The sequence below is a fragment of the Camarhynchus parvulus genome, chromosome 28 (assembly GCF_901933205.1).
Source record: "Camarhynchus parvulus chromosome 28, STF_HiC, whole genome shotgun sequence".
Classification (NCBI taxonomy): domain Eukaryota; kingdom Metazoa; phylum Chordata; class Aves; order Passeriformes; family Thraupidae; genus Camarhynchus; species Camarhynchus parvulus.
In genome coordinates this window covers 1,243,699-1,267,869 of record NC_044598.1, presented here as the reverse complement: position 1 = coordinate 1,267,869, position 24,171 = coordinate 1,243,699, and the positions used below count along the sequence as shown (strand labels likewise).

General features: G+C 69.1%; 2 protein-coding genes across 2 annotated transcripts; both read left to right on the top strand.

Annotated features, from left to right (window-relative positions):
• Window positions 1-654: 654 nt before the first annotated feature.
• Window positions 655-18,514, top strand: SEMA6B (semaphorin 6B). Its single transcript, XM_030966502.1, is given in 18 exon segments — window positions 655-703; window positions 12,141-12,289; window positions 12,781-12,910; window positions 13,182-13,242; window positions 13,381-13,443; window positions 13,769-13,870; window positions 14,006-14,096; window positions 14,170-14,289; window positions 14,379-14,467; window positions 14,868-15,085; window positions 15,343-15,474; window positions 15,665-15,814; window positions 16,352-16,546; window positions 16,754-16,894; window positions 17,047-17,124; window positions 17,276-17,334; window positions 17,412-17,895; window positions 17,897-18,514. Coding segments are annotated over 17 exon segments (2,715 nt in total). The 5' UTR covers window positions 655-703; window positions 12,141-12,174; the 3' UTR covers window positions 18,384-18,514.
• Window positions 18,515-20,935: 2,421 nt separating this feature from the next.
• LOC115914167 (perilipin-5-like) lies at window positions 20,936-23,904 on the top strand. The gene is given in 8 exon segments (XM_030966527.1): window positions 20,936-21,040; window positions 21,114-21,309; window positions 21,555-21,637; window positions 21,721-21,791; window positions 21,793-21,905; window positions 22,333-22,754; window positions 22,841-22,954; window positions 23,210-23,904. Coding segments are annotated over 8 exon segments (1,473 nt in total). The 5' UTR covers window positions 20,936-20,989; the 3' UTR covers window positions 23,633-23,904.
• The last annotated feature ends 267 nt before the right edge of the window (window positions 23,905-24,171 follow it).

Here is a 24,171-nt window from a genome sequence, read left to right as displayed (position 1 = left end):
GACAGCAGCGGAGGGGAATCGCCTTCGAGGCTGCGGGGGAACGGGGTCCCAGCCCTGGCCGGGATGGGGATGATGGGAAACTGAGGCAAGGGGAGGACGGGATCGGCCTCGGCCCCTCTTCGCGCCGGGGCTGGGGAAACGGAGGCGGAGGATGGGGGGGCTCGGTGTGAACCCCTCTTCGTGCCAAGGATGGAGGGAAACCGGGGCAGGAGATGGGGGGATCAACCCCGGCCCCTCCCGGCCCCCGGGATGCGCGAAACTGATGGCGGGGGCGCGGGGGGGCCGGTGCCAGCGCTGCCGGTGCCCGGGAATGCGGGGGGAGCGCTGCCCCTTTGCGGGGGGGCCGAGGCAGGCGGGGCGGGCTCCCCCCGCGCTCCCCCCTCCCCGCCGGGGGCGGGGCCCGGGGCCGGGCCGGGCCGAGCCGCCTCCCCGGGGCGGGGGCAGGGCGGGGGGCGCAGCCGCTCCGGGAGCGCCGGCGGCGGCGGCTCCTCCATCGCCGCTGCTGCCGGAGCGGCCCCGGTGCCGCCGCAGCCACCGGGCGGGCCCGGCCCCGGGCCCCCGCCCCCCCGCGGCCCCGCCCCGCCCGGCCCCGGTACCGGCGCTCCCGCCGCGGCGGAGCGGAGCCGAGCGGGGCCGGGCCGAGCCGCTGCCGGTGGGCGCAGGTGCGCGGTGCCCGAGCCCCCCGGACCCCCGGGACGGAGAGGTAAGAGCGCGGCCGGCGCCCCCCGCCCGCCCCCTCCCGATGCGCTCCCGTCCCGCTCCATCCTCCCCCCGCTCCATCCGCTGCCCCTCCCGGGCTGGGGGGGAAGGGAGAAAAGGGGGTGCCCCCCAGCCCTCCCCCCTCCCGCCGCCGCCGCTGCTGCATTGGGAAGCGGCGCTTTTGTTAGCGGAGCGGGCGGAACCTTGAAGGGTCACGGGCTGGAGGGGCCCCCCGCGCCCCCCAACCCGCACCCGTCTGCGCCCCCTCCCCGCAGCCTGAGCCCCCCTGCACCGCTGCCCCCCCAGCACCTCCATCCCGCATCGCCATCCCCACCCCGGCACTCCTGGGGTGTCCCACCCGCACCCCAATTCTCCCCCCCCAGCCCCCTCCCGGCCCCCCCAGTTCCATCCCGCACCCCCGGCCCTCCCCTGCACCCCGCGAGCATCCCGGCACCCTCATCCCGCACCCCCGGCCCCCCCGTCCCCCGAGACCCTCCCCGCACCCTGATCCCGCAGCCCCATGCCCCCACCCGCAGCACCCCTGCTCTCCCCAGCACCCCGGTGCTCCCCCCATCCTCATCCCCCCAGCGCCCCGACCCCGCACCCCCCTGCCCAGCCCGGCACCCCGACAGCCCCCCCGCACCCTAACCCCCCCATCCCCTTCAGCCAGCACCCCGTCCCACCCCCCATCCCTCCCACGCCCCCCTCCCGCCCATCAGCCCCCCGGACCGGCACCGCGACCCCCCCCAGCCCCGGGACACGGCGATGGGCGCGGGAGCCGGAGCCCCCCCGCCCCGAGCCGGGAGGATGGGATGGGGATGGGGATGGGGATGGGGATGGGGATGGGGATGGGGATGGGGATGGGGATGGGGATGGGGACGAGGATCGGGGGTGTCTCTGCTTCGTCGGGCTCCGTTTTGCCTCCGCTGTTTCTTTGGGAAGCAGCCAGGGCTCGTTGTTTTTATGTTTTTGGGGGGGGTGCAAAGGAGGGGTTGGTCTGTGCCCCCCACCCCGGGCAGCCTCTGCTGGGCTGGGGGCGCAGAGGGACGGACATGGGGGGTCCGGCCAGTGCAGCCCCCAAAAGGAGCAGCGGGGCTCAGCCTGGGGGGCTCAGTGGTTGTGCCCCCCCCCCAGATAATCCCGCAGGGCTGGGCGGGGGGCAGAGCGAGATCCCCACAAGTGCAGGGGGGGCCCGGCCCTGTCTCGGGGCTGTAACTTGGTGGGAACAAGACTTGGGGGGGGCAGCCAGCAGCAGTGGGGGAGCCGCCGTGCACGGGGGGGTCTGACACCCCCCGGTACCGGGGCAGGGCCGGGGGGGCCGTGCAGGCAGCGCCTGCCGGGCTGGGGGGGCTCTGTGCCCCCTTTTGGGGCTCAGCACCACTGCACCGAGCCGAGGGGGGACCCTAAACCACCACGGCTGGGGGGGCTTTGCCTGACCCCAATCCTCCCCTGGCACCCTCACTTGGGGTGCCCCGGGCACCCCCAGACCCAGCAAAGCCCCCTGCCCCCCCAGCCTGACCTCCGTGTCCCACGTCTCCCAGAGCAGTCGGGGGCTGGGGCACCCCGAGCCCCCCCAGCCCCTCCAGCCCCCCCCATGGGGCAGAGGGGAGTGGGGGGCCCCTTCCTGCACAGGGATTTGGGGAGGGGGCTCAGCACCCCCCGTTAGAGCAGGGGGGGCGATGCCCACGGGGCTGTGCCATCGGCACGGGGTGACCTTGGGTGAGCTCTGCCTCCTGCCGTGCCTCAGTTTCCCTCTGCCGAACCAGGTCATGAGCTCGGGGGGGCTGCAGAGGGGACCCCCCATCCATGCCCCAACCCTGGGGTGCAGGGGGGGTCAGACACCTGCCATGAGTGACCCCCCCGTGGGGCAGCGCTTGCCTGGGGGGGTGGGGGTGACAATGGCACGCGTGGCACCTCCGTGTCCCCCCCCCGGTGCCACCCTCGGTCTCTTTGGGTCCGGCAGGGCCGGGTCCCGCCCCGGGGATGTGCTGAGCGGGGAGACGGGGGGGCTGAGCTCCCTGCCCTACAAACACAGCCTTGGGGAAGGGCTGGGTCGCTTTAGGGGGCCCCCTGTGTGCCCCCCCGGCTGTGCACCCCACAAAATGAGGCCGAGGGTCCGTCCCGGGGTGCCAGGTCCGGGCAGTGCCGTGCGTCCCCTGCATGGGCTGGGTGCTGCGGGTGTCCCCGCCGGGTCCCCGGGTGCCATCCCAGCGGGTCCCGGGGTGCCAGGGTGGCTCTGCAGCCCCCGGGCAGCGTCCCCGGGGTGCCACGGGAACTGGGTCACCGCTGTCACCGCTGCCACCGCTGCCCCTGGGGCACGCGGCTGCGCGGGGACGGTTTGTGCGGGGGGACAGGAGCTGGCGCCGGGGCTCGGGTTCAGCTCTGGGGGTGCCGGGGGCAGCTGGGCCCCCAGCAGCAGTGCCAGGTGTGGGTGCGGGGGGCACAGCTCATCCCCCCTCCCCAGAGCCCCCCACGGTTCTGGTGCCGTTCCCATAAACAAACAGGGACGGCCCAGTTCACGTGTGCCCCCCACGGCAGAGCTGTCCCCTCTGGGGGGGCTCCCGTGCCCCCCCAGAGCAGGGCTCTGCTGGCTCTGCGTCCCTTCCAGCCCCAGCAGGAGCCCCCAGGCACGAGACAGGACAGTGACACCGGGCTGGGTGTCCCTGTCCCCGCAGGGCTGGGTGTCCCTGTCCCCTCGGGCCTGGCTCCCAGTTAAACCAGTAACTGCTGTGCTGCCTCCATCGCTCCCCCGGCGCTGCTGGGGCAGGGCCGGGCCCTGCTCGCCAGGCCCTGGAGCTGGATGCAGATCCCTGCTGCAGTGCCGGATGCGGTTTGTATCCCTAGACAAGCTGGAATATTTTTAATTAAACCTGCCAGTTTGGATGCGATTTCATTTTTCAGTGGGCTGAGCTGCACCGGGCCCTTGGAGCATCTCCCGCGCTGGGGCCGGATCCCAGCTCGTGGCGGGGGGGCTGGCACCGGGCACGGTGACACGGACACCAGGCAGGGACACCGGGCAGGGACACTGGGCAGGGACACGGACACCGGGCAGGGACACTGGGCAGGGACACTGGGCACAGTGACACGGACACCGGGCAGGGACACCGGGCAGGGACACCGGACACCGGGCACGGACACCGGGCAGGGACACCGGGCAGGGACACCGGGCAGGGACACTGGGCACAGTGACACGGACACCGGGCAGGGACACCGGGCAGGGACACCGGGCACGGTGACACGGACACCGTGCTGCCCAGGGTGGCTTTTCCCCGCCGATCCCTCGCTGTGCCAGGCCGGCGGGGCCGGGATGGTTTCCCCGTGGTGCCGCTGTGGTGGCATCCGCTGCGTTTGGGGGACATAAAGAGAGGCAAAGCAAAGCAGGAGCGATCCCGGCTCCGGGCGGGAGCTGTGCCTGCCAAACCTGTTGGTGCCCATGGTGCATTGGCACCGGAGCCTCGGGAGCCGCGTCCCGGGAGCTCTGGGCTCTGCCCCCCGTGCCCGGGCTGGGGCTGGAGATGGAGCCGGAGCGGGGCACCCAAAGGAGGCCCTGCAGCCCTGGCAGTGCCCAGCCCAGCGGCAAAGGGGACACGATGGCCTCGGGGCCATCCAGGGACCCCCAGGCTGTGGTGGCATCCCCCAGAAGGGGATGATGAGGGGTTGCATTCCCTGGCTGAAGCAGGGGGAGAGGAAGAGCACTGGGCTGGCACAGAGGAGCTCCCAGAGGGGCTGCCGCGTGCTACCGGGATTTTGCTCCCTATTTAATTACAATTTTGTCAAATTAAAAAAAAAAAAAGAGGGGGGATAAAAAGAGATCCCTCTCGTCTCTTTGTGCCGGCTCCCAGCAGCCGGTTAATTAAACAGCGGCTGCTGAAGCCACCGCTCCCGGAGGAGCCCTGCCAGGCTGGGCTTGGCACCACACCTGGGCTCCAGTTGCTCCCAGTTGAGCCCAGTTCGGGCGGCTGGTGGCGCTGCGGTGGCCATGGCGATGGCAGTGGCTGTGGCTGTGGCAGTGACAGTGGCGGTGGCAGTGGCGGTGGCAATGGCAGTGGCAGTGACAGTGGTAGTCACAGTGGCTGTGGCAGTGACAGAGCCAGTGGCTGTGATAGTGGAAGTGGCTGTCGCTGTGGCAGTGGCAGTGGCAGTGACAGTGACAGTGGTCGTGTCTGTGGCAGTGGCTGTCGCTGTGGCAGCGGCAGTGGCAGTGACAGTGGCAGTGGCAGTGTCTGTGGCAGTGGCAGTGGCAGTGACAGTGGCAGTGGCTGTCGCTGTGGCAGTGGCAGTGGCAGTGACAGTGGCAGTGGCTGTCGCTGTGGCAGTGACAGTGGCAGTGACAGTGGCAGTGGCAGTGGCAGTGTCTGTGGCAGTGTCGTGCCGATGCGCCGTGGCTAATCCTCACTCCTCCCGTGTAATCCCGCCCGCCGGGATAATCCCATCAAACCCGGCAGCGCCGCGGCCGAGCTCAGCGCCGGGTTTGGCGCCGGGGGGATCTGGGAGGGACGCGGGAGGGGACACGCTGGCTCCGGGGGACCGTGGGGCTGCGGGAGCCCGCGGGGGGCTCGGGTGGGGAAACTGAGGCACGGAGCAGGGGCCAGGAGGGGAGGGAGGCAGTGCTGGGAACGGCCTCACGGTGAGGGAGGAGGGTGGGATGGGTCACCCCGAGAGATGCACGGCGGGAACATCGCAGGCATTTCTGACCGCCCCATCCATCGCCTCCCGCCGGGAGCGCTGGGACACAGCGCCGGGAAAGCAGGGAGGGCCAAGGTGGAGCTTTGGGAGGTGGGAGCTGGGACCAATCCTTGCCATGTGCCCCAAATAACCCGTCCCTGCTGTGTCCTGTCCCTCGTGCCAGCCCTGCGTGCACAGCCCTGGTCACAGGTGGGACAGCCATGAACACACCTGCGCATGTGTGACATGTGGCACCCATTAACATACCTGTGCACGTGTGACATGTGACAGCCATGAACACACCTGCACATGTGTGACATGTGGCCCCCCATTCACACCTGCACACGCTGACACCCCCTGCACCCCCTGCACAGACACACAGGTGCCACCCGGTGCCCACACAGTGTCACACACAGGTGCCAGCTGGTGCCCACATTCCTGCACATGTGTGCCACCCGGTGCCGCCTGCCAGCCCTGCACACACACACTGACTGTGACATGTGACACGTGTGACACCTGCTGTGCACACGGACACCTGCACACACACACACACACACACACACACACACGACACACGGTGACACCCCCCGCGCACACCCCCCAGGCACAGATGGCACCTGGCACACCTGGCAGGGCCTGGCAGGGGACAGGGACACCCTCGTGCCCCGAGGCTGTTGGCGCCGGTGGTGGCGGTGGGGGTGGCAGTGACAGTGACGGTGACAGCGGTGGCAGCGGTGCCTGGTGGGTGCCGCGGGCAGCGCCGGCAGAACGAGGAGCAGCTCCGAGGGCGGCGAGGCCGCTCGGACCTTCCGGCGAGGCGGCAGCGCGGAGGCGGCGCTGGGAACAATGGCCCTTTGTTCTGCCGCCGCTGGCATCCCGGAGCCCGGCCTGCATCCCGGAGCCTGAATCCTGCATCCCAGAGCCCTGCTTGCATCTCAGCCTGCATCCTGCATCCCATCCGCCTGCATCCCACAGCCGCCTGAATCCTGCATCCCATCCTGCATCCCACAGCCCTGCCTGCATCCCACAGCCCTGCCTGCATCCTGCATCCCATCCTGCATCCCAGCCTGAATCCTGCATCCCACAACCCTGCTTGAATCCTCCATCCCATCCTGCATCCCACAGCCCTGCCTGCATCCCATCCTCCCATCCTGCATCCCATCCTGCAACTCACAACCCAGCCTGCATCCCAGCCTGCATCCCACAGCCTGGCCTGCATCCCATGCTGCATCCCATTCTGCATCCCACAGCCCAGCCTGCATCCTATATCCTGACCTGCATCCCATTCCATATCTTGGCCTGCACCCCATCTCACATCCCACCCTGTGTCCCCTAACCCAGCCTGCATCCTCCATCCCATCCTCCCTCCTCCATCCCATCCTCCATCCTCCATCCCATCCTCCCCCCCCATCCCATCCTCCCCGCTGCCTCCCAGCCCACGTCCCCCTGCACATCCCACATCCCTGCTCCATCTGCACATCCCCTGCACCTCCTGCATCCTCCCTCATCCCCCTCCCACGCTCCCCCGGTCCCCCGGCACTCCCAGGGCCCATCCTGGCCCCGTGGGGCTCTGAGCTGGGCGCTCACGGGGCTGGGGGGTGGGTGTCACCCCACAAAGCCCCATCTGTCCCCAGCTGGGTCAGAGGACACTTCCAAAACAGAGAGCGGGATGTGAGGAAAGGAGGAGGAGGAGGGTGAAGCCTCACGTGCTCTCACCCACACTTTGGCACCGGAAGCCACTTGTCACTTTGTCACCCTCTGGGCACACCGGGGGTGGCAGGAGGAGATTTGCTGGGGGTGGCCGTGTCTCCTGTCCCCTCTGGTGTCCCCACCCTGGGTGTGCCTGGGAGGTGGGTGGCTCCAGGAGGGAAGGGAGGCACCTGAGTGCCACCTCCGGGCCGTCATCACAGCAGGGGCCAGCAGGGTGCTGGGCAGGGTAATGACACTGCGGTGACACTGTGGTGACACTGCAGTGACATTGAGGTGACCTGCCACCCCCAGCCCCTCGCTGCCCATTGAGCCCAGCAGATATTTATATTTAACCTTATTTAAATACAAGTAGGAGTTTGAAGATAATCCTACTGGGAACTGCTGGCCCTGGGAGAGTGCAGCAGCCCCATTGTCCCCAGCAGGACAGTGTGGGTGACACGGGGAGGGGGGACCTGAATCCAACAAACCCCCAAAAAACCCCCAAACCAACATCCCAACTTTATTAGGGCTTAAAAACCGACGTGCCTTTGGGACGGACCCTTGGTGCCGACCTCCCAGAGCCAAGCCCAGCTCCTCTGGCTCTGGGATCAGCGGGCTGTGATTGTAGGGCTGCTCTCTGAGCACTGGGGCGGGTTCGGGGCGGGTTCGGGGTGCCTGTGGGTGCTGTGGGTGCTGTGGGTGTGTTCAGCAGCCTCCCAGGCCGGGAATGCCGGGCTCCCTGTCCCGGCTGTGATTGCAGGGCTCCCTGAGCCGGATGCAAACACTGCAGGCGTTATTGCAGGGTCCCCGTGGGGCCGGGCCGGGAGCTGCTGCCCCTCAGGGATCCCACAGGGACACGGAAAGGGGACACTGGGGATGGGGCTCCTCGGGACTGGGCCACCCTGGGGACGGGGGCTCCATCAGGAGGTGCCAGGAGCCCCTGGGGACAGGGATGGGACAGGCCGGGTGCACGGGGTGGTGCCATCCCGGGACTGGCAGGGCTCTGGGTGGGGGTTCCCGGGGCGGTGCCAGGCTGGGGCAGGAACAGGGGGTTCCCTCTTCCCTCCTGAAGGGGAACTGAGGCACGAGGCCGGAGGAGGTGACTCGGAGCGGCCGGATCTGCTCCTGTCACCGCCCTGGGGCCATGCGGGTGACAAAGAGGGGTGGCAGGGTGACACCGAGGGGACCCCGCCAGGGCACAGAGCCCCTGGGGTGGCACAGGACCAGGGTGAGTGCCTTGGGGACGAGGGGGGCTTTGGGGACACGGGGAATAAGGGCAATGGATGAAGTGGGGCTTTGGGGACAAGGGGGATGAGGGGAATGGGTGTTTTGGAGGGGCAGGCTCGTGCCTGCCCTTTGGGGACAAGGGGGGTGACAGTTTTTGGGGCACAGCAGGGACAGGGGGGATGTGTGCCAGTGAGGACGAGTGGCTTGGGGAGAGCAGCAGGACACGGGAGGATCCTGTGCTGGGGGGGACAAGGGGACAAAGGCAGTGAACTGGGGGGGACAACAGGGGACAAGGGCTGTGAATTGGGGAGGGGGGACACACGGCACTCCGTCTGCCACCCCCTCTGCGTCCCGTCCCCCCCTCCCGGGGTTTATTTCGGCGTGCCGCGTGATCCTCCTCGCTAGGAAACCGTTCTTAATATGCAGATGAGCCTGGATTTAATATGCAAATCACCATGCGGCTCTGGCCGGCCACCAGCACCGGCGGCGTGCTGGAGGGGACGTGTCGGGGCACCCATGGGTGGCACCCGGGGGGGACCGAGGGGCTCCCAGCAACTGGGGCCGCCTCCGGGCACCCACGGGGGGTGGCAAAGCCGCCCAAGGTGACCGCGGGGTCCGCACCAGCCCCCGTGCCCGTGCCGGGGCCGGACGCCCTTGGTCGCTGGCGGTGTCCTGGGGGGCTCGGAGCCTGTGTCCCCACCCGGTGGGCGATGGGGAGGGGACAGGGACGAGGACAAGGGACAGGGAGCGGGGCTATAAACGGCAGCTGTAAGCGGAGCCGGTAACCGGAGCGGGAGGCCCGGGGGGACATTTGAGCCGCCGGCGGGGCCGTGGAAGCGCCAAGGTAAATGGTGGGTGCTGTGTCCCCCCCCGTGACCCCCCCGTCCCCGTCACCACGCGGGGACCCCCCGGCGCTGGTGTTCCCCCGTCCTCTGGGCAGCCCCGCGGCTCTGGGGGTGCTGCTGCCCCCGCTCCGAACGGGGGGACCCGCGGCAGGAGACGGGGACGGGGACAAGGCCAGCGCGCGGTGCCAGGTGGCCGGGGTGACATTTGCTCCGGCCCTGCCGTGGGGACAGCTGCTTCCTGGCTCTGCCATCTGAACCGGCCCCGCAACGGAAACCCGGGGGGGGCTCAGCCCCCCAGCCCCGGCGGCAGCAGCAGCTGGGATTGGGGGGGGGCAGCACTTGGGGGGGCACTGCTGGTGACCCCCAAACCCCTCTGTGGCAATGGGGGTGCCACCGTGTGACCCCACTGGGCGAGCACCGGGGGCCACATTTTGGGGGCTGGAGCATGTGGGGGAGGTGTAAATGCCTCATTAGCATAACTAATTACTGATTTCTTATTGGCGTTGGGCGCTTTCTGAAGGAAATGACCCCAAAATCCGGCACTAGACAGACGGAGAGGGATGTGGATGTTGAGATTATACCAGGGAGAGGATTCCCAAAAAGTTGAATTGTCGGGGATTTCATTGTTGGTGTCGTCTGCCTTTGCCACCCCCCATCCCTCAGTGTGTCCCCCCTGTCCCAGATTGTCCCCTTCCCAATGTCCCCCCATTGTCCAGTGTCCCCCCTTTCCCACTGTCCCCCGTGTTTCCCAGGGTGTGCCCCCTTCCCTGGAGTCCCTCCCTTCTCGGTGTCCCCCCATTCCCGGTGTGTCCCCCCCTCTTTCCCACCGCCCTCCCAAGGGGTTCATGAGGGTGGGGGACCCGTGGGGGGGTCCCCGCTGTCCCTCTGTCCCCGCTCTGTGTCCGGGGGGGTCTCACGGGTGGCTCCGCGCGCGGTGCCGCTCGGGGGGGTCCCACGGGTGACAGCTGCCGGGGTGGGGGGGGTCGCTGGCTCCGGTTACGGTGACATCAGCCCTACCTTCCCACCTGGCGCGGGCGGGGGGCGCGGGCCCCCTCCCCCGGGGGTCGCGGGGGGTTGATGTGACAGCTGAGCGGCTCTCGGGACGCCGGGGCGTCCTGGAGGGGGGGGTGGCACCCCCGGCATGGGACCCCCCTGCCAGCCCAGGGGACAGCGGTGACACCGGGCGGCGGCGGAGGCGGCCGGAGCAGCTCAGGTGGGCAGAGCGCGGCGCTGGGGGGGCGGATGGCGCGGGAAGGGACGGGAAGGGACGGGAAGGGGCCCCCCCCGGCAGGGACACCCCCTCGGTGGGATCAGAGATCCCGCTGTGCTCAGAGCCGCCGGGATTGCAGCAAGAGGGGGGACGCTGGGTCTGCCCCCCCTTCCTGCCCCATTCCCCAGTGCCGGGGGTCGCGGAGATGCCGGGGAGGGGGGGGTGGCACAGCTCAAGCAGCTCCCCCCGCCCCCCAAAGCTTTGTGTGTCGGGGCGAGGGCTGAGCGTGCTCTGCGGTGGGGAAACTGAGGCACGGAGCAGGGACAGGGACGAGGGACGTGCCCGAGGCCGCTCACCCGCTCCGTTTCGGGGATATCCGAGTGGAGACCCCCCCTCACCCCCGGCACATCCCTCTGTCCCCTCCGGTGCCTCAGTTTCCCCACAGCCACGCTGGGGACCGTCCCCCTGCTCCGCCGCCGCCGTGAATGGGTCCCTGTGTGTCACCCCCCCCGTCGCCGTGTCCCCCTCCCCGCCGTGCCCCCTCCTCCCTGTGCCCCCCTCCTCCCGCTGCCTTTTCTTTTCCCGCACAATCGCTGGCATTTATGGCGCCGCAGGCTCCGCTTACCCTGCGCCGCTCGCTGTCACCGCCCGGCTGGGGACGGCGACACCGGAGCCCCGCTCGGGGACCCGAGGCTGCGGCACGGCCCCCCCCGAGCCCCCCGAGGGAGGATTCTCAGGGACACCGAGCCCTGCCCTGCCGTGCCTTTTTGGGGTCCCCCTTCCTCGCTCCGGCGCTTGGCGGCTTTCGGGTGCCGCTGTGTGACAAACCGGGCACAAACCGCTCATGTGCTGCTTGCTGGGGACACCGTGGGGACAAAGCTGGGCGTCACTGGGAGCTGTGGCACTGTGGGGACAGGTTCGGGTGTCCCTGAGACAGTGGGGACGTGGCTGGGTGTCCCCGGGGCGGTGACACCCTGAGGACGGGGTCAGTTGTCCCCAGGGGCTGTGACACCGGGGTCGGGTCCCACCGGGGTCACCTCCTGCCCGGGGCTGTGGCACAGCAGGGTCGGGGTCAGATGTCCCCGGGGGCTGTGGCACCGCAAGGGGACGGGCTGGGGACGGTGCCGGCTCTCACGGGGGGCCGGTGACACCACCGAGGGGCTGGGGACGCGTCCCCCCTGGCACCGCCCGTGACCCCCAGCGCCCACAATGTCACCGCCCCCAGCGCCCACAATGTCACCGTCCCCGGTCCCCGCGGGGGACGAGGCCGCCGCTTCGATCGCTGCCGGCTCCCATGGAATTAATGATCAATTAATTCCCTGCCTGGCTGCTAATTACCCAGCCCGGCCCCAGCCCCTCGGGGACGCGCGGCAGGGTGGGGATGGTGGGGATGGCGGGGATGGCGGGGATGGTGGGGATGGTGGGGATGGTGGGGATGGTGGGGATGGCGGGGATGGTGGCCCAGCGTGGTGAGGGGACAGTGGCGGTGACACTGGGGCTGTTTGCGTGGGGGGTGCTGTGACGCTCTGAGGCGTCCCTGGAGATCTTCCAGGACATCCCGGTGGCGTTTTGGGAGGGGGAAGAGCCTCTCTGGCTTCCCTCTTGTCCCCATGTCCCCGTGTCTCTCTGTCCATGTGTCCTCATCCTCCTGTCCCCACGTCCCCAGCCCTGCCGTGCCATCCCCACGCACTGCTGGTGACAAACCCCCAGCACGGCCCCAATCCCCGCAGACACCCGAGGGTTTGGGGTGCTCCGGGGGGGTTCCCGGTGGGCGCTGCCCCTCCCAGCCCTGCCCGTGCCCGCAGGTGCGGTGGGTGCCCGGCCGGGGCGGGGGGCACCATGGCACCCCCAGCCCGCGTGGCCCTGGTGCTGCTGCTGCTGCTGGCGGCACAGAGGATGGCGAGGGGCACCTTCCCCGAGGAGCCCGGGCCCATCGCCGTGGCCCCCCCGGACTGTGAGTGCCCACCGGGGCTGGGGGGAAGGGGGGGCTGCACTGGGGCACGGGGGGCACGGCCTGGCATGGAAAGAGAAGGGGGACGGGGGCACGGGGGGCACTGGGGCACTGGGGCACGGGGGACACAGCCTGGTATGGAAAGGGAAGAGGGACGGGGGCACGGGGGGCACTGCGGGCACTGGGGGCACTTGGGGCACTGGGAGCACTGGGGCACAGAGGGCACGGCCTGGCATGGAAAGGGAAGAGGGGCTGGGGGGGTTGGGATGAAGGGAGAAGGGGGCACCCAAGGGAGGGTTTTGGAATAGGATAGGACAGAACCAGGGCTGGGCTTTGGGGTTATTTTGGGGATACCTATGGAAAGGGTTTGGGGTGCTTTGGGGTGAAGGCAGGCGGGGGGCGCTCGTGGGCAGGGATTTTGGGCTGATGGCAGGAGGGAGGTGACCCGGGCTGTGTGGGGGGGCCCGGCCCCTGTGACCCCCGTGCCCCCCCAGATGTGAAGCACTACCCCGTGTTCGTGGGGCACGGCACCGCCCGCCCGGGGGGCCCCGACGGGGGGGGCACCCAGCGCCTCAACATCCAGCGCATCCTCAAGGTCAACAGGACCCTCTTCATCGGGGACAGGTCTGGAGCCGGCACCCCAAAGCCTCCCCTCCACCGGGGGGGCACCCAACACCCTCCCCACTCCTCTCTGCTGGGGAGGGCCCTGCCCGGGGCACCCCAAATCTGCCATGGGGCACTGGGGGGGTCACCGGCACCAATACTGCCCTGGTGATGCTCATTGCCCACCCCAGCACCCCAAACCTGCCCGGGGGGTTGGGGGTGGATCCTGCAGCCCCAGTGCTGGGGGCACACCCCAGCTGGGGGGTGGTGACACCCGTGTCCCCCTCCCCAGGGACAATGTCTATCGGGTCAGCCTGGAGCCCAGCGGGGCCGCGGAGATGCGCTACCACCGGGTAAGAGCTGGGGGTCCCAGGGGGTGCTGGGGGTCCCAGGGAGCTCTGGGGGGCTCAGAGAGCTCTAGGGGGCCTCAGGGGGGTCTCAGGGGGGTGCTCTTGCCTTGTCCCCATCCCCACATTGGTTTTCCCCACCAGAAGCTGACGTGGCGCTCGAACCAGCACGACATCAGCATCTGCAGGATGAAGGGCAAGCACGAGGTACAGCTGCGGGATCTGCCCCCCCGGGGACCCCCGGTGGGGGCTGAGCACCTTCCGTGGCCGTGTCACACCCTGTCCCCTCCCCAGGGTCACCACCCCACTCCCTCCCAGGTTGTATCACTGATTGATTGGCTGATTGGCTAAATTGGCTTTTAATTAATTCTTGGGGGCCAGAAATCCCGTTCTCAGCTCCCATAAATGCAGTTCTGAGGAGAGAACAGCCCCCCTAAGCCATTCCCTGGCAGTGATGAGGGCCTGGGTGGGGTGGGATGAGGTGAGGGGGGTTTTGGGGTGCTGAGGGTGACAGTCCCCTCTCCCCCGGCAGGCAGAGTGCCGAAATTTCATCAAGGTGCTGCTGGTGAGGAACGAGAGCCTCCTGTTCGTCTGTGGCACCAACGCCTTCAACCCCGTCTGCGCCAACTACAGCGTGAGCCCCCGGGATGGGGCCCTGTGAGGGAGGGGGCACCCATGGGAAGGGGTTTTGGGGTCAGGGGAGGAGGGGGCACCCATGGAAGGGTTTTGGGCAGGGTGTGCCCTCACGTCCCCCTGTCACCCGCTCTAGATGGACACGCTGGAGCCCGTCGGGGACAACATCAGCGGCATGGCCCGCTGTCCCTACGACCCCAAGCACGCCAACGTGGCTCTGTTCACAGGTCAGTGGTGGCACTGCCGGGGTCACAGCGGGCCCCGTGTCCCCCAGCCCCGCTGACACCCTGTCCCCTGCAGGGGGGATGCTCTTCACCGCCACGGTGACGGATTTCCTGGCCATCGACGCCGTCATCTACCGCAGCCTGGGGGACAGCCCCACCCTGCGCACCGTCAAACACGACTCCAAGTGGTTCAAAGGTGTGTGCCCACCCTGGGCCGTGCCAGGACAGGGCATGTGTCCCCTGCGACCCCGTGCTGGGCCATCCCTGACCCCGCTGTCCCCGCAGAGCCCTACTTCGTGCACGCCGTGGAATGGAGGAGCCACGTCTACTTCTTCTTCCGCGAGATCGCCATGGAGTTCAACTACCTGGAGAAGGTGGGACAGGTCCCTCTGGGAGGGAGATGCACAGAATGCACAGAATGCACAGAATGCACAGAATGCACAGAATTCACAGACTCACTGGGTTGGAAGAGACTTTAAAGGTCGTTGAGTCCAACCCAGCCCCAACACTTCAGCAGAACCCTAATCCTAACCCAGTGCCACATCCAGGCGTTGTTAAACACATCTAGAGATGGTGACTCCACCACCTCCCTGGGCAGCCATTCCAGAACTTTATCACCCTTCCCGTAAAAAACTTTTTCCTAATGTCCAACCCATATTTCCCTATGATCCCATAGCTCCCTTCCAACCCAAACCATTCTGGGATGCCCACAGGGACACCCAGGGTGGGGACAGGGACACAGGGGTTGGGTGGTGACGGGTGTCCTCCCCACAGGTGGTGGTGTCACGGGTGGCCCGGGTGTGCAAGAACGACATGGGGGGCTCGCAGCGGGTGCTGGAGAAGCAGTGGACGTCCTTCCTCAAGGCCCGGCTCAACTGCTCCGTGCCGGGCGATTCCCACTTCTACTTCAACGTCATCCAAGCCGTGACGGACATCCTGGAGCTGGACGGGCGCCCCGTGGTCCTGGCCGTGTTCTCCACGCCCACCAACAGGTCAGAGCCTCTTGTGCCCTGCCCAGACTGCCCAGGCTCAGTGGGATTTGAGCTGGGTCTGGGTGGAATCAAAGCTGGATCCTGAGTGGGATCTGGGTGGAATCAAAACTGGATCCTGAGTGGGATCTGGGATGGGTCCTGGGATGAGTCCAGCTGGGTTCTGGGCAGGAAATGGACTCATTTCCATTTGGGATGTGCAGGGCCCCTGGCACTCGCTGGGGCCTCCCCGTGCTCACCCCACAGCCGTGTCCCCGCAGCATTCCCGGCTCCGCCGTCTGCGCCTTCGACATGACCCAGGTGGCCGCCGTGTTCGAGGGACGGTTCCGGGAGCAGAAATCACCCGAGTCCATCTGGACACCCGTGCCAGAGGACATGGTGCCAAAGCCACGGTGAGGGACAGGGCTGGGGACAGAGATGGCAAGGACTGTTAGTGGCAGGGACAGTGGTGGGATTGGGGAAAGGAACAGGGATGGGGACAGGGACAAGGGATGGGGACAGGGGTGATGGCAGCCACGGTCAGTATCTGCTGGGACGGGGACAGCCTGGGGACAGCGCCACTGAGCCGTGCCCTGGCCGCAGGCCCGGCTGCTGCGCCTCCCCGGGGATGCGCTACAACTCCTCCAGCGCCTTCCCCGACGAGATCCTCAACTTCGTCAAGACGCACCCGCTGATGGACGAGGCGGTGCCGGCCCTGGGCAACGCCCCCTGGATCCTCCGCACCATGACCCGGTGGGTGCCCGGGCGACTTGGGGACACTGGGGGGCACTGGGGGGCACTGGGAGGGCTGGGAGGGGCTGGGAGGGGCTGGTCAGAGCCTCCCGTGCTGCCTTTCATGCTTGTGCCAGCCCTGGGAGCGCTGGGAGAGCTGATAAATCTCATACACTTTGCAGTCAAGATTGTCTCGTCCTAATTAAATCTGCCTTAATTGCTGCTTGATGGGGAATTAATCAAGCCGCGCTCTTGGGCCGCAGCCTCCCGCCGGCAGGGCAGCCAGGGCGTGAGCAGGGATGGGGACAGGGACAGGAATGGGGACAGGGACAGGAATGGGGACAGGGACATGGAATGGGGACAGGGACATGGAATGAGGACAGGGAGCTGGGGATGGGGGGGTGGGAATGGGGACAGGGATGTGGGGCTGGAGCTGGGGACATAGGGCTGGGGATGGGGACATGGAGATGGGCATGTGGGGCTGGGGCCCTCACCCTTTCCCCTCCCTGGGGACCCCTGGATTCCCCCACACCCCAGCACCACTCCCTCCCCACGCAGGTACCAGCTCCGTAAGATCGTGGTGGACAAGGCAGCGGGGCCGTGGGGCAACCACACCGTGGTGTTCCTGGGCTCCAGCACCGGCACCGTGCTCAAGTTCCTCATCCTGCCCAACGCCACCAGCAGCCCTGTGCCCTCTGCCCCTGGCAGCCAGAGCATCTTCCTGGAGGAGTTTGAGACCTACCAGCCCGGGAGGTGAGTGCCAGGGTGCCAGGGGAAGGAGAGGGGGCAGTAAAAGGAGTGGGTGGGGTGCTTGGATGGATGGATGGATGGATGGATGGATGGATGGATGGATGGATGGATGGATGGATGGATGGATGAGAAAACCTCCTCCGGACTGGGCCAGGCTCTGTGGAGGGCCCCCCAGGGCTGGGGCCATGATGAGCTCTGCCCTGTCCCCAGGTGTGGCCGGGACACGGAGGACGAGCGGCGGCTCCTGGGGCTGGAGCTGGACAAGGCTGCGGGGTCCCTGCTGCTGGCCTTCCCCCCGTGCGTGGCCAGGGTGCCCGTGGCTCGCTGCCAGCAGCACTCGGGCTGCATGAAGTGAGTGCCTGGGGCTGGGCCGGGCTCAGCACGGCTGGGAGCGTGGCTGGGGAAACTGAGGCACAGCACAGGGTGGGGACAGAGTCCCTTGTGGGGACCGGGGTGCTGTGTCCCCCATCGGGGCTGAGCCTGACATCTCTGCTCCCTGCCAGGAACTGCCTGGGGAGCCGGGATCCCTACTGTGGCTGGACACCGGAGGGCTCCTGCATCTTCCTGGAGCCCAGCCCCAGGTAACGCTGCCAGGCCTGGCGACGTGCAGGGGGACAGTGGTGTCCCCAGAGAGCTCCTGCAGCCCCAACCAACTCCCTGCTCGCTGACGGGAGATGGGAGACTCTGCCAGGCCATTTGGGACCCACTGACCCCCCCAATTTGCACCCCCAGGGTGGCCTTCGAGCAGGACATCGCCGGCGGCAGCACGTCCCACCTGGGCGAGTGCGAGGGTGAGTGCGGGGCCGGGGCGGGGCGGGCGGGACGCGGTGGCGGCGCCCACAGGTCCCTGACGTGTCCCCAACGCCAGGGCTGGTGACGGAGAGCTTCGTGGACGAGCCGGACGGGCTGGTGTCGGTGAACCTCCTGGTGATCTCCTCCGTCGCCGCCTTCGTCATCGGCGCCGTCATCTCCGGTTTCAGCGTGTGCTGGTTCATCGGGCACCGGGACCGCAAGGAGCTGGCGCGGCGCAAGGACAAGGAGACGATCCTGGCGCACAGTGAGTCGGTGGTGAGCGTCAGCCGCCTGGGCGAGCGGCGGGCACGGGGAGCGCTGCTGGCCCCGCTCATGCCCAACGGGTGGCCCAAGGAGCTGGGCAAGGTCACCCAGCACGACCTGGACTCGGGGGTGCTGCCCACGCCGGAGCAGACCCCGCTGCAGCAGAAACGCTGCCCCGGCGCCCTCCAGAACTGCAGCTGGGAGCAGAGTCACAACATCATCAACGCGGCTTTGCGGGACCCTGGAGGAGGCTCCGGCCCCGCGGGCGCCGGGCGGGGGCACGGCGGCTCCGGCCGCCCCGCGGGGCATCCCCCTCTCCTGCCACGCCATCCTGGTGGACCAGGAGCTGGAGGCCGAACTCAGCGACTCCTCAGGCGACGGGCACTGGGGTCGAGACCCTCAGGAGGGGCCCCGCACCCGGCAGCACCCCCCCGCCGGCGCCCGCCGCCCGCCCCGCAGCTCCTACGGCGACTTCGGCGCGGCGCGCACCCCCAGCCCCGAGCGCCGGCGGGTGGTGTCGGCACCCAGCGGGGAGGGGGAGACTTTTACCGAGGGGCCGCCCTGGCACCCCGAGCAGCTGAACTTCAACGCCAACAACGGCACGGGCCGCCCCGGCGCCCATCTCAAGAGGAACCACACGTTCAACAGCGGCGGCGGCGCGGGCGGCTACGGGCGGCACGGGACGGCAGCGCGGGCAGCGCGGGCAGCGGGCACCCCGCGGCCGCTGACGGACCTGCACCACCTCCTGCGCTACGGCGTGGAGCGGACTCCCTCGGGAAAATAGGGTGCCGCCCTGTGCGCGTCCCCGGCCAGGACACTGATGGGGACCCGGCTCCCTGGGGACAGGGACGGGGGCCGGGCAGGAGCTGCGGGCATGGGGTGAGGTGCTGCATGGGTGAGGGGGGGACAGGCACCCCCTGGGTGCCCCCGGATAGGGTTTGGGGGTGCCCCCGGCTGGCGTGGGGCAGTGCCCTGCGCTCCGGCTGCGCTGTTGTCCCTTGTGCCGGGGTGGACCCTCCACCGTGTCCCCTCCCCAGGCCGGAGCCGGGGCCCCAGCACCCCGGGAGGGGCATCCCTGGGGGGCAGCAGGATGGACAGACGGACACGGGCACTGGGCCGTGCCCCCCAGCCCGCAGCCCCGCAGTGGCACCCGGGGGGTGCTGCCAGCCCCCTGGGGACACCCGCGGGGGTGCTTTGGTTGTGGTGATGGAACCTGGTGAGCGCTTTGGGTGCGGGGGGCTGGGGGCCCCCCGAGTGTGGCGTTATCTGGGGACGGGGCACACTCCCACCCCCAGTCTGGGGTCAGCCCTTTCCCAGTGCCAGCCTGGGGGTTGCCCATCCTTCCCCCCCGGCACCCCCTCCTGGAAAGCACAGCCGGGGTGGGGGGCACCGCGGGGGGGTCCCCACCGAACCCACTCTCTGCTGGCAAAGGGTGCCCTTTCGGTGCCACCCCTGCCCGGCACCCACCCGGGGTGGCGTGTCGCGGGGGAGTGGCAGGTCCCCAGGGGGTGGCAGGCTGTAAATAGGGCAGGGGGCGGCGGGAGCCCCCCCCCCAGAGCGGCCATGCATGCGGCCGCCCGCGGGCTGTACCCCGCGGCCCCAATAAACACCCGGTTACCGGAGGCGACTCCCCCGCCGCCGCCTCGGCACCTTCTTCACCCCCCCGGGGGCCGGGACCGGCCGGGGGAGGGGGCACAGGGCTGGGGGGCCACGGGGTGGCACCCGCTCGGTGGGCACCCGCACACACACGCACACACACGCACCCACCCGCGCACCCGGCCCCACCAAGGTCCCCAGGAACTCCCCTGGGATAAGGTGTCCCTGCCCGTGCCACCCCACACCCGCCGTGTCCCCGCCTGTCCCCTTTCCCGGCTGCCTCTCGCCCCACGAGGCACCCACGGGGGTCACCCACGGCCCTCTGTCCCCTGGCCTGAGTCTCCGCAGGGGCTGGGGACACCTGGCACCCTGAGGTGGCACGGGAACACCTTGCGTGGGCACATCTGGCAAAGGGACACTTGAAGTGGCGATACATGGCGTGGGCACATCTGGCTTTGTGTTCCTTGGGGTTGGGGACGCCAAGCATTGGGTCCCTTGGCGTGGGGACACCAGGGCTGGGGACACCTGGCATGGGGACACCCGGGCTGGCGGCTGGCGGGTCTCGTGGAGTTGGTTCACCTGGGATGAGGACACTTGGAGAGGGTGGGGACAGCGGCCATTGGGTCCCCTGAGGTGGGAACAAGTGGCAAGGGCACACGTGGAGAGGGGACACCTGCGGTGGGGACACCGGGGGAGGGGATAACGGGGGCGGAGACGGCTCGGGCGGGGCTGGGACATCGGCCACGGGGTCCCTCGGCGGGGGACACTTGAGGGGTGAGCGGGGGCTCGTGCCCGCCGCCCGGGCTGGGCTGTCCCCGCTGTCCCCGCTGTCCCCGCCGCTGTCCCCCGACCCCGCGGCGAGCGCGCCCCAGCCCCAAGCCACGCCCCCCGGTCACGCCCGTTGTCCCTCATTGGCGGAGACCCGGCCACGCCCCTTCTCTGATTGGCTCCCGCCTCTCCCCGCGTGTCCGGGCTGGGCGGGGCCCGGGGTCGCGATCTCGCCCGGGGGTCGCGACAGAAGCCCAGCCCCACCCCGTGAGTACCGAGCCCGGGGCTTGGCGGGAGCGGGAGGGCGGGAAACGGGGCCGGGGGCGTCCCGGGAGGCTCCAGAAAGGCTCCGGGGGGGCTCCGGGGGGTCCCGGGGAGAGTCCGGGGGTCCCCGGGGGCCTCCGGGGGGTGCGGGGGAGGTCGGGGATCCCAATGTCCCCGGAACACCCCAGGGACACCCCAGGGACACCCCGAGAAACTCCGGGGAACAGCGCAGGGTCCCGGGGGAGCTGTCCCACGCAGGGACCTGCCTGAAGCCCCCCGAATCCCCCCAGAACTCGTTCCCCGGAGAGCGCAGGGCCGGGCCGGGGGGGCCACGGGAGACGGTGAAGGCGGCGGTGACGGGCGGCACGTCCCCAGTCCCCGGCGCGGGATTGCGACAGACCAGTCCCGTCTGGCTTCGCTGAATCACCCAGAAACCCCTCCCCGGCCCAAAAGGGGGTGTGGGGATCCCGGAGGGAGTAGGGGGGTCCAAGAGGAGTGGAGGGCAGCCAGTCCCCCCGTTTCCTGGCCGGGGAGGAGGCCAACCCCGTCCCAAAACCCCTCTCAGACGCCTCAAAACAGCCCCGAGAGCCCCTCAGAACCCGCCAGCCGCTCCCACTCGGGTCATGAGTTGTCGGCTCTCAGCCCTCGGGGAGCAGGGGCTGGGGGGCGCTGGGGGTGTCATCCCCGGGGGGGGTCCCCACCAGTCGCACCCACCCATGGCCCCCCAAAATCTCGCTCTACCCCGCCGCAGCCGCCGCTGCCATGTCGGCCGAGAACGCCGCGGTGCCGGCCGAGCCCGGGCTGGAGACGCAGGTAGGGGGGCACGGAGGGTTCGGGGGGCTGCGGGTGGCTCTGGGGACCCCATCTCACTGTGCCCCACCCTCAGAGCGTGGTGAGCCGCGTGGCCAGCCTGCCCCTGGTGAGCTGTGCCTGCGGGGCCCTGGCCTCGGCGTACGGGCGCACCAAGGAGCGGCACCCGTGCGTGGGCTCCGTCTGCCGTGCGGCTGAGAAGGGCCTGAGGACACTGACAGCGGCCGCAGCCAGCGGGGCCCAGCCCCTCCTCACCCGGCTGGAGCCCCAGAGTGAGTGCAGGGGAGGGGACAGCACCCTACAGGGATGGGGGACCCCAAAACTGGCTTGTGAGGAACCAGGAGAAGGAGGACCTGGTTTCCCATCTCCAGTTTGTATCAGCAATGAATACAGGGCTGGAGGAGCTGGAGGGTTGGAGGGGAAACACCCCACAGGTTTTGGGGTACCCCAAACCCTGCCCTGGCAGAGCTCCTGCAGGGCAGCAGGGTTCTAAACCCACCTCTTTTCCCATCCCCAGTTTCCACCGCCAACAAGTTTGCCTGCAGAGGGCTGGACAAGCTGGAGGAGAAGCTGCCCGTGCTGCAGCAGCGCCCCGAGAGGGTAACGCCACCCGGGGGGCACGGGCAGGCTCCGGGGCTGGCTGAGCCGCGGGGACAAGCTGTCCTGGGGCTGTGCCCTGGCAGGTGGTGGCCGGGACCAGGGAGCTGCTGTCGGGCACGGTGAGCGGGGCCGTGGCCAGGACGCGCTCGGCTCGGGGCCGTGGCGGGCACCCGCGTGGGGCGGCTGCTGGCCACGGGCGTGGGCACCGTGCTGGGCAAGTCCGAGGAGCTGCTGGATCGGTACCTCCCTGGCATGGACGAGGAGCTGGGTGAGTGCCCACCATCGCCCAAATCTCCCAGTGCCAAGCCCTCCTGGGACCCTCACCCTGTTGCTCAGTCTTGGCATTGGCTATATGTGGTGGCCCCACAGTGGTGCCAGAGCACTGAGGCCACCGTGACCCCACGCGGGGACAGTCCCTGTCTGACGGACACGGGATGGCATTGGGTGAACTCTCACCTGGAAACCCAAGAGCAAATATAGTCCCGTGTGCCCGCCTGGGTATTTATAGCTTGGCACTGGTGACATTAGCAGAGCTGGCCCCATGTCACAGCTGAGGTGACCGCCAAGGCCACCTGGCACTTAGGGTGGCATCTCCACATGACCTGGTCGCCAAGCATCCTGTGGGTGCTCACGCTGGGCTCCAGTGCCCAGCACAGGATGGCCCAGCCACCCTGCCCTCACCCCTGCTCCCACAGTGGCGGCAGCAGGCACAGAGGTGACCACGGGCACCGAGGTGACCAGAGACATGGAGGTGACCACAGGGACGGAGGTGGCCACGGGCACAGAGGTGAACAGGGGTACAGAGGTGACCATGGGCACAGAGGTAGCCACGGGCACGGAGGTGGCCACAGGGACAGAGGTGGCCACAGGGACAGAGGTGGCCACAGGCACGGAGGTGACCAGGGGCACGGAGGTGGCCACAGGGACAGAGGTGACCAGGGGCACGGAGGTGGCCCCGCAGGAGCGGCAGAGGCGGTGGCAGAGCTACTTTGTCCGCGTGGGCTCCCTGTCAGCCAGGCTGCCACACCGGGCCCTGCGGCGCTCGCTGGGCGACCTGCAGCGGGCACGGCTCCGTGCCCAGCGGCTCCTGGCCCAGCTCCACCACGTCATCCGGCTGGTAAGGATGGGGCAGGGACCGTGCCAGCCCCGTGCCGGCCCCAGGCACCCCCAGGTGTGCTCCCACCTGGCTGAATCTCCCCCCAGATCGAGGAGGGGCAGCAGGGCACGGACGGGCCCTGGCACAGCACCCGGGAGCACCTGCACCACCTGTGGCTGGAGTGGAGCCAGCAGGACGCGGTGCCCATGGAGGACAGCGAGGTACGGGGTGGAGGGACCGTGGCGGACAGATGGCTCCATCTGGAGAGGGTGGGGACAGCAGCCATTGAGTCCCTGGAGGTGGGGACACCTGGGATGGGGACACCTGGAGCAGGGGTGGAGCAGCAGCCACGGAGTCCAGCTGTGGGTCCGTCCAGCTGTGGGTCCATCCAGCGCTGGGTCCGTCCAGCTGTGCGTCCATCCAGGCGGGGCTGGGTCCATGACCCCCAGCCCCGCTGCCCGCTGCCCACCCCGCAGGTGGAGGCTCGGACTCTGGCCATGCTCCAGGGGCTGCTGCACCAGCTCCACGCCGCCTGTTCCCACCTGGCCACGGGCGCCCGTGCGTTCCCCAGCAGCGTGCAGGAGACAGCAGGACACGTCCGGCACGGCGTGGAGGGCGTCCAGGCCTCCCTGGCCAGCGCCCGCTCCTTCCAGGAGCTGTCGGGGCTGGTGCTGGCGCAGAGCAGGGAGGCCGTGACGCGGGCACAGCTCAGCCTCGAGGGGCTGCTGGAGCACGTGGGGCAGCACACGCCCCTGCCCTGGCTCGTGGGACCTTTCGCCCCCGCGCTGGTGGAGTACCCGGAGGATGTCCCGGTGGATATGTCCAAGTGGGAGGGCTGTGTCACCGTGGGGGGGACGCACCGGGTGCCCCCTGCCCCCCAGGTCTGCGGCCGGCACTGAGGTGCCGCTGAGCTGGGGGAGCAGCCGCTCAACCAGGGGCACAAACCCCAGTCCCACCGGGAATGAGGGGCTGATGGACCTGGTGACCCAGCGTGGGACCCCAGTGTCACGGCCGGGGACTGCTGTGGGGATGGTGGCACGTGCAGGACGCAGCGTGAGCCTGTCTGGGATCCAGCGCTGCCCTAAGCCCCAGGAATACTGGAATTTTGTGTCTTAACAGCTTCAAACCAGTTTCAAGAGGAAGAAAACAACTTTTTTGGCCTTAAAATGACTCAGAGCCTGCAGTGCTGTGGCAGAGCCACCGTGCCGGGCTCACCGGGGGGCTCTGCACGGGCGGCAGAGCCGGGGGCACCCCCGAGGGGCTCAGTAACGGGGTGCCAGGGTGGGACAGTGGGACGGGATTCCCTGGGGTACTGGGACAGAGGGTGCCACAAGGTGCCAGGACATCTGGACTGTGCCCCGCAGCCGTGTGGCACCGAACTTTGTCCCACTTGTCACCGTGGAGGGGCTGGGCCTGCCTGGGGTATCCCCGACGTCAC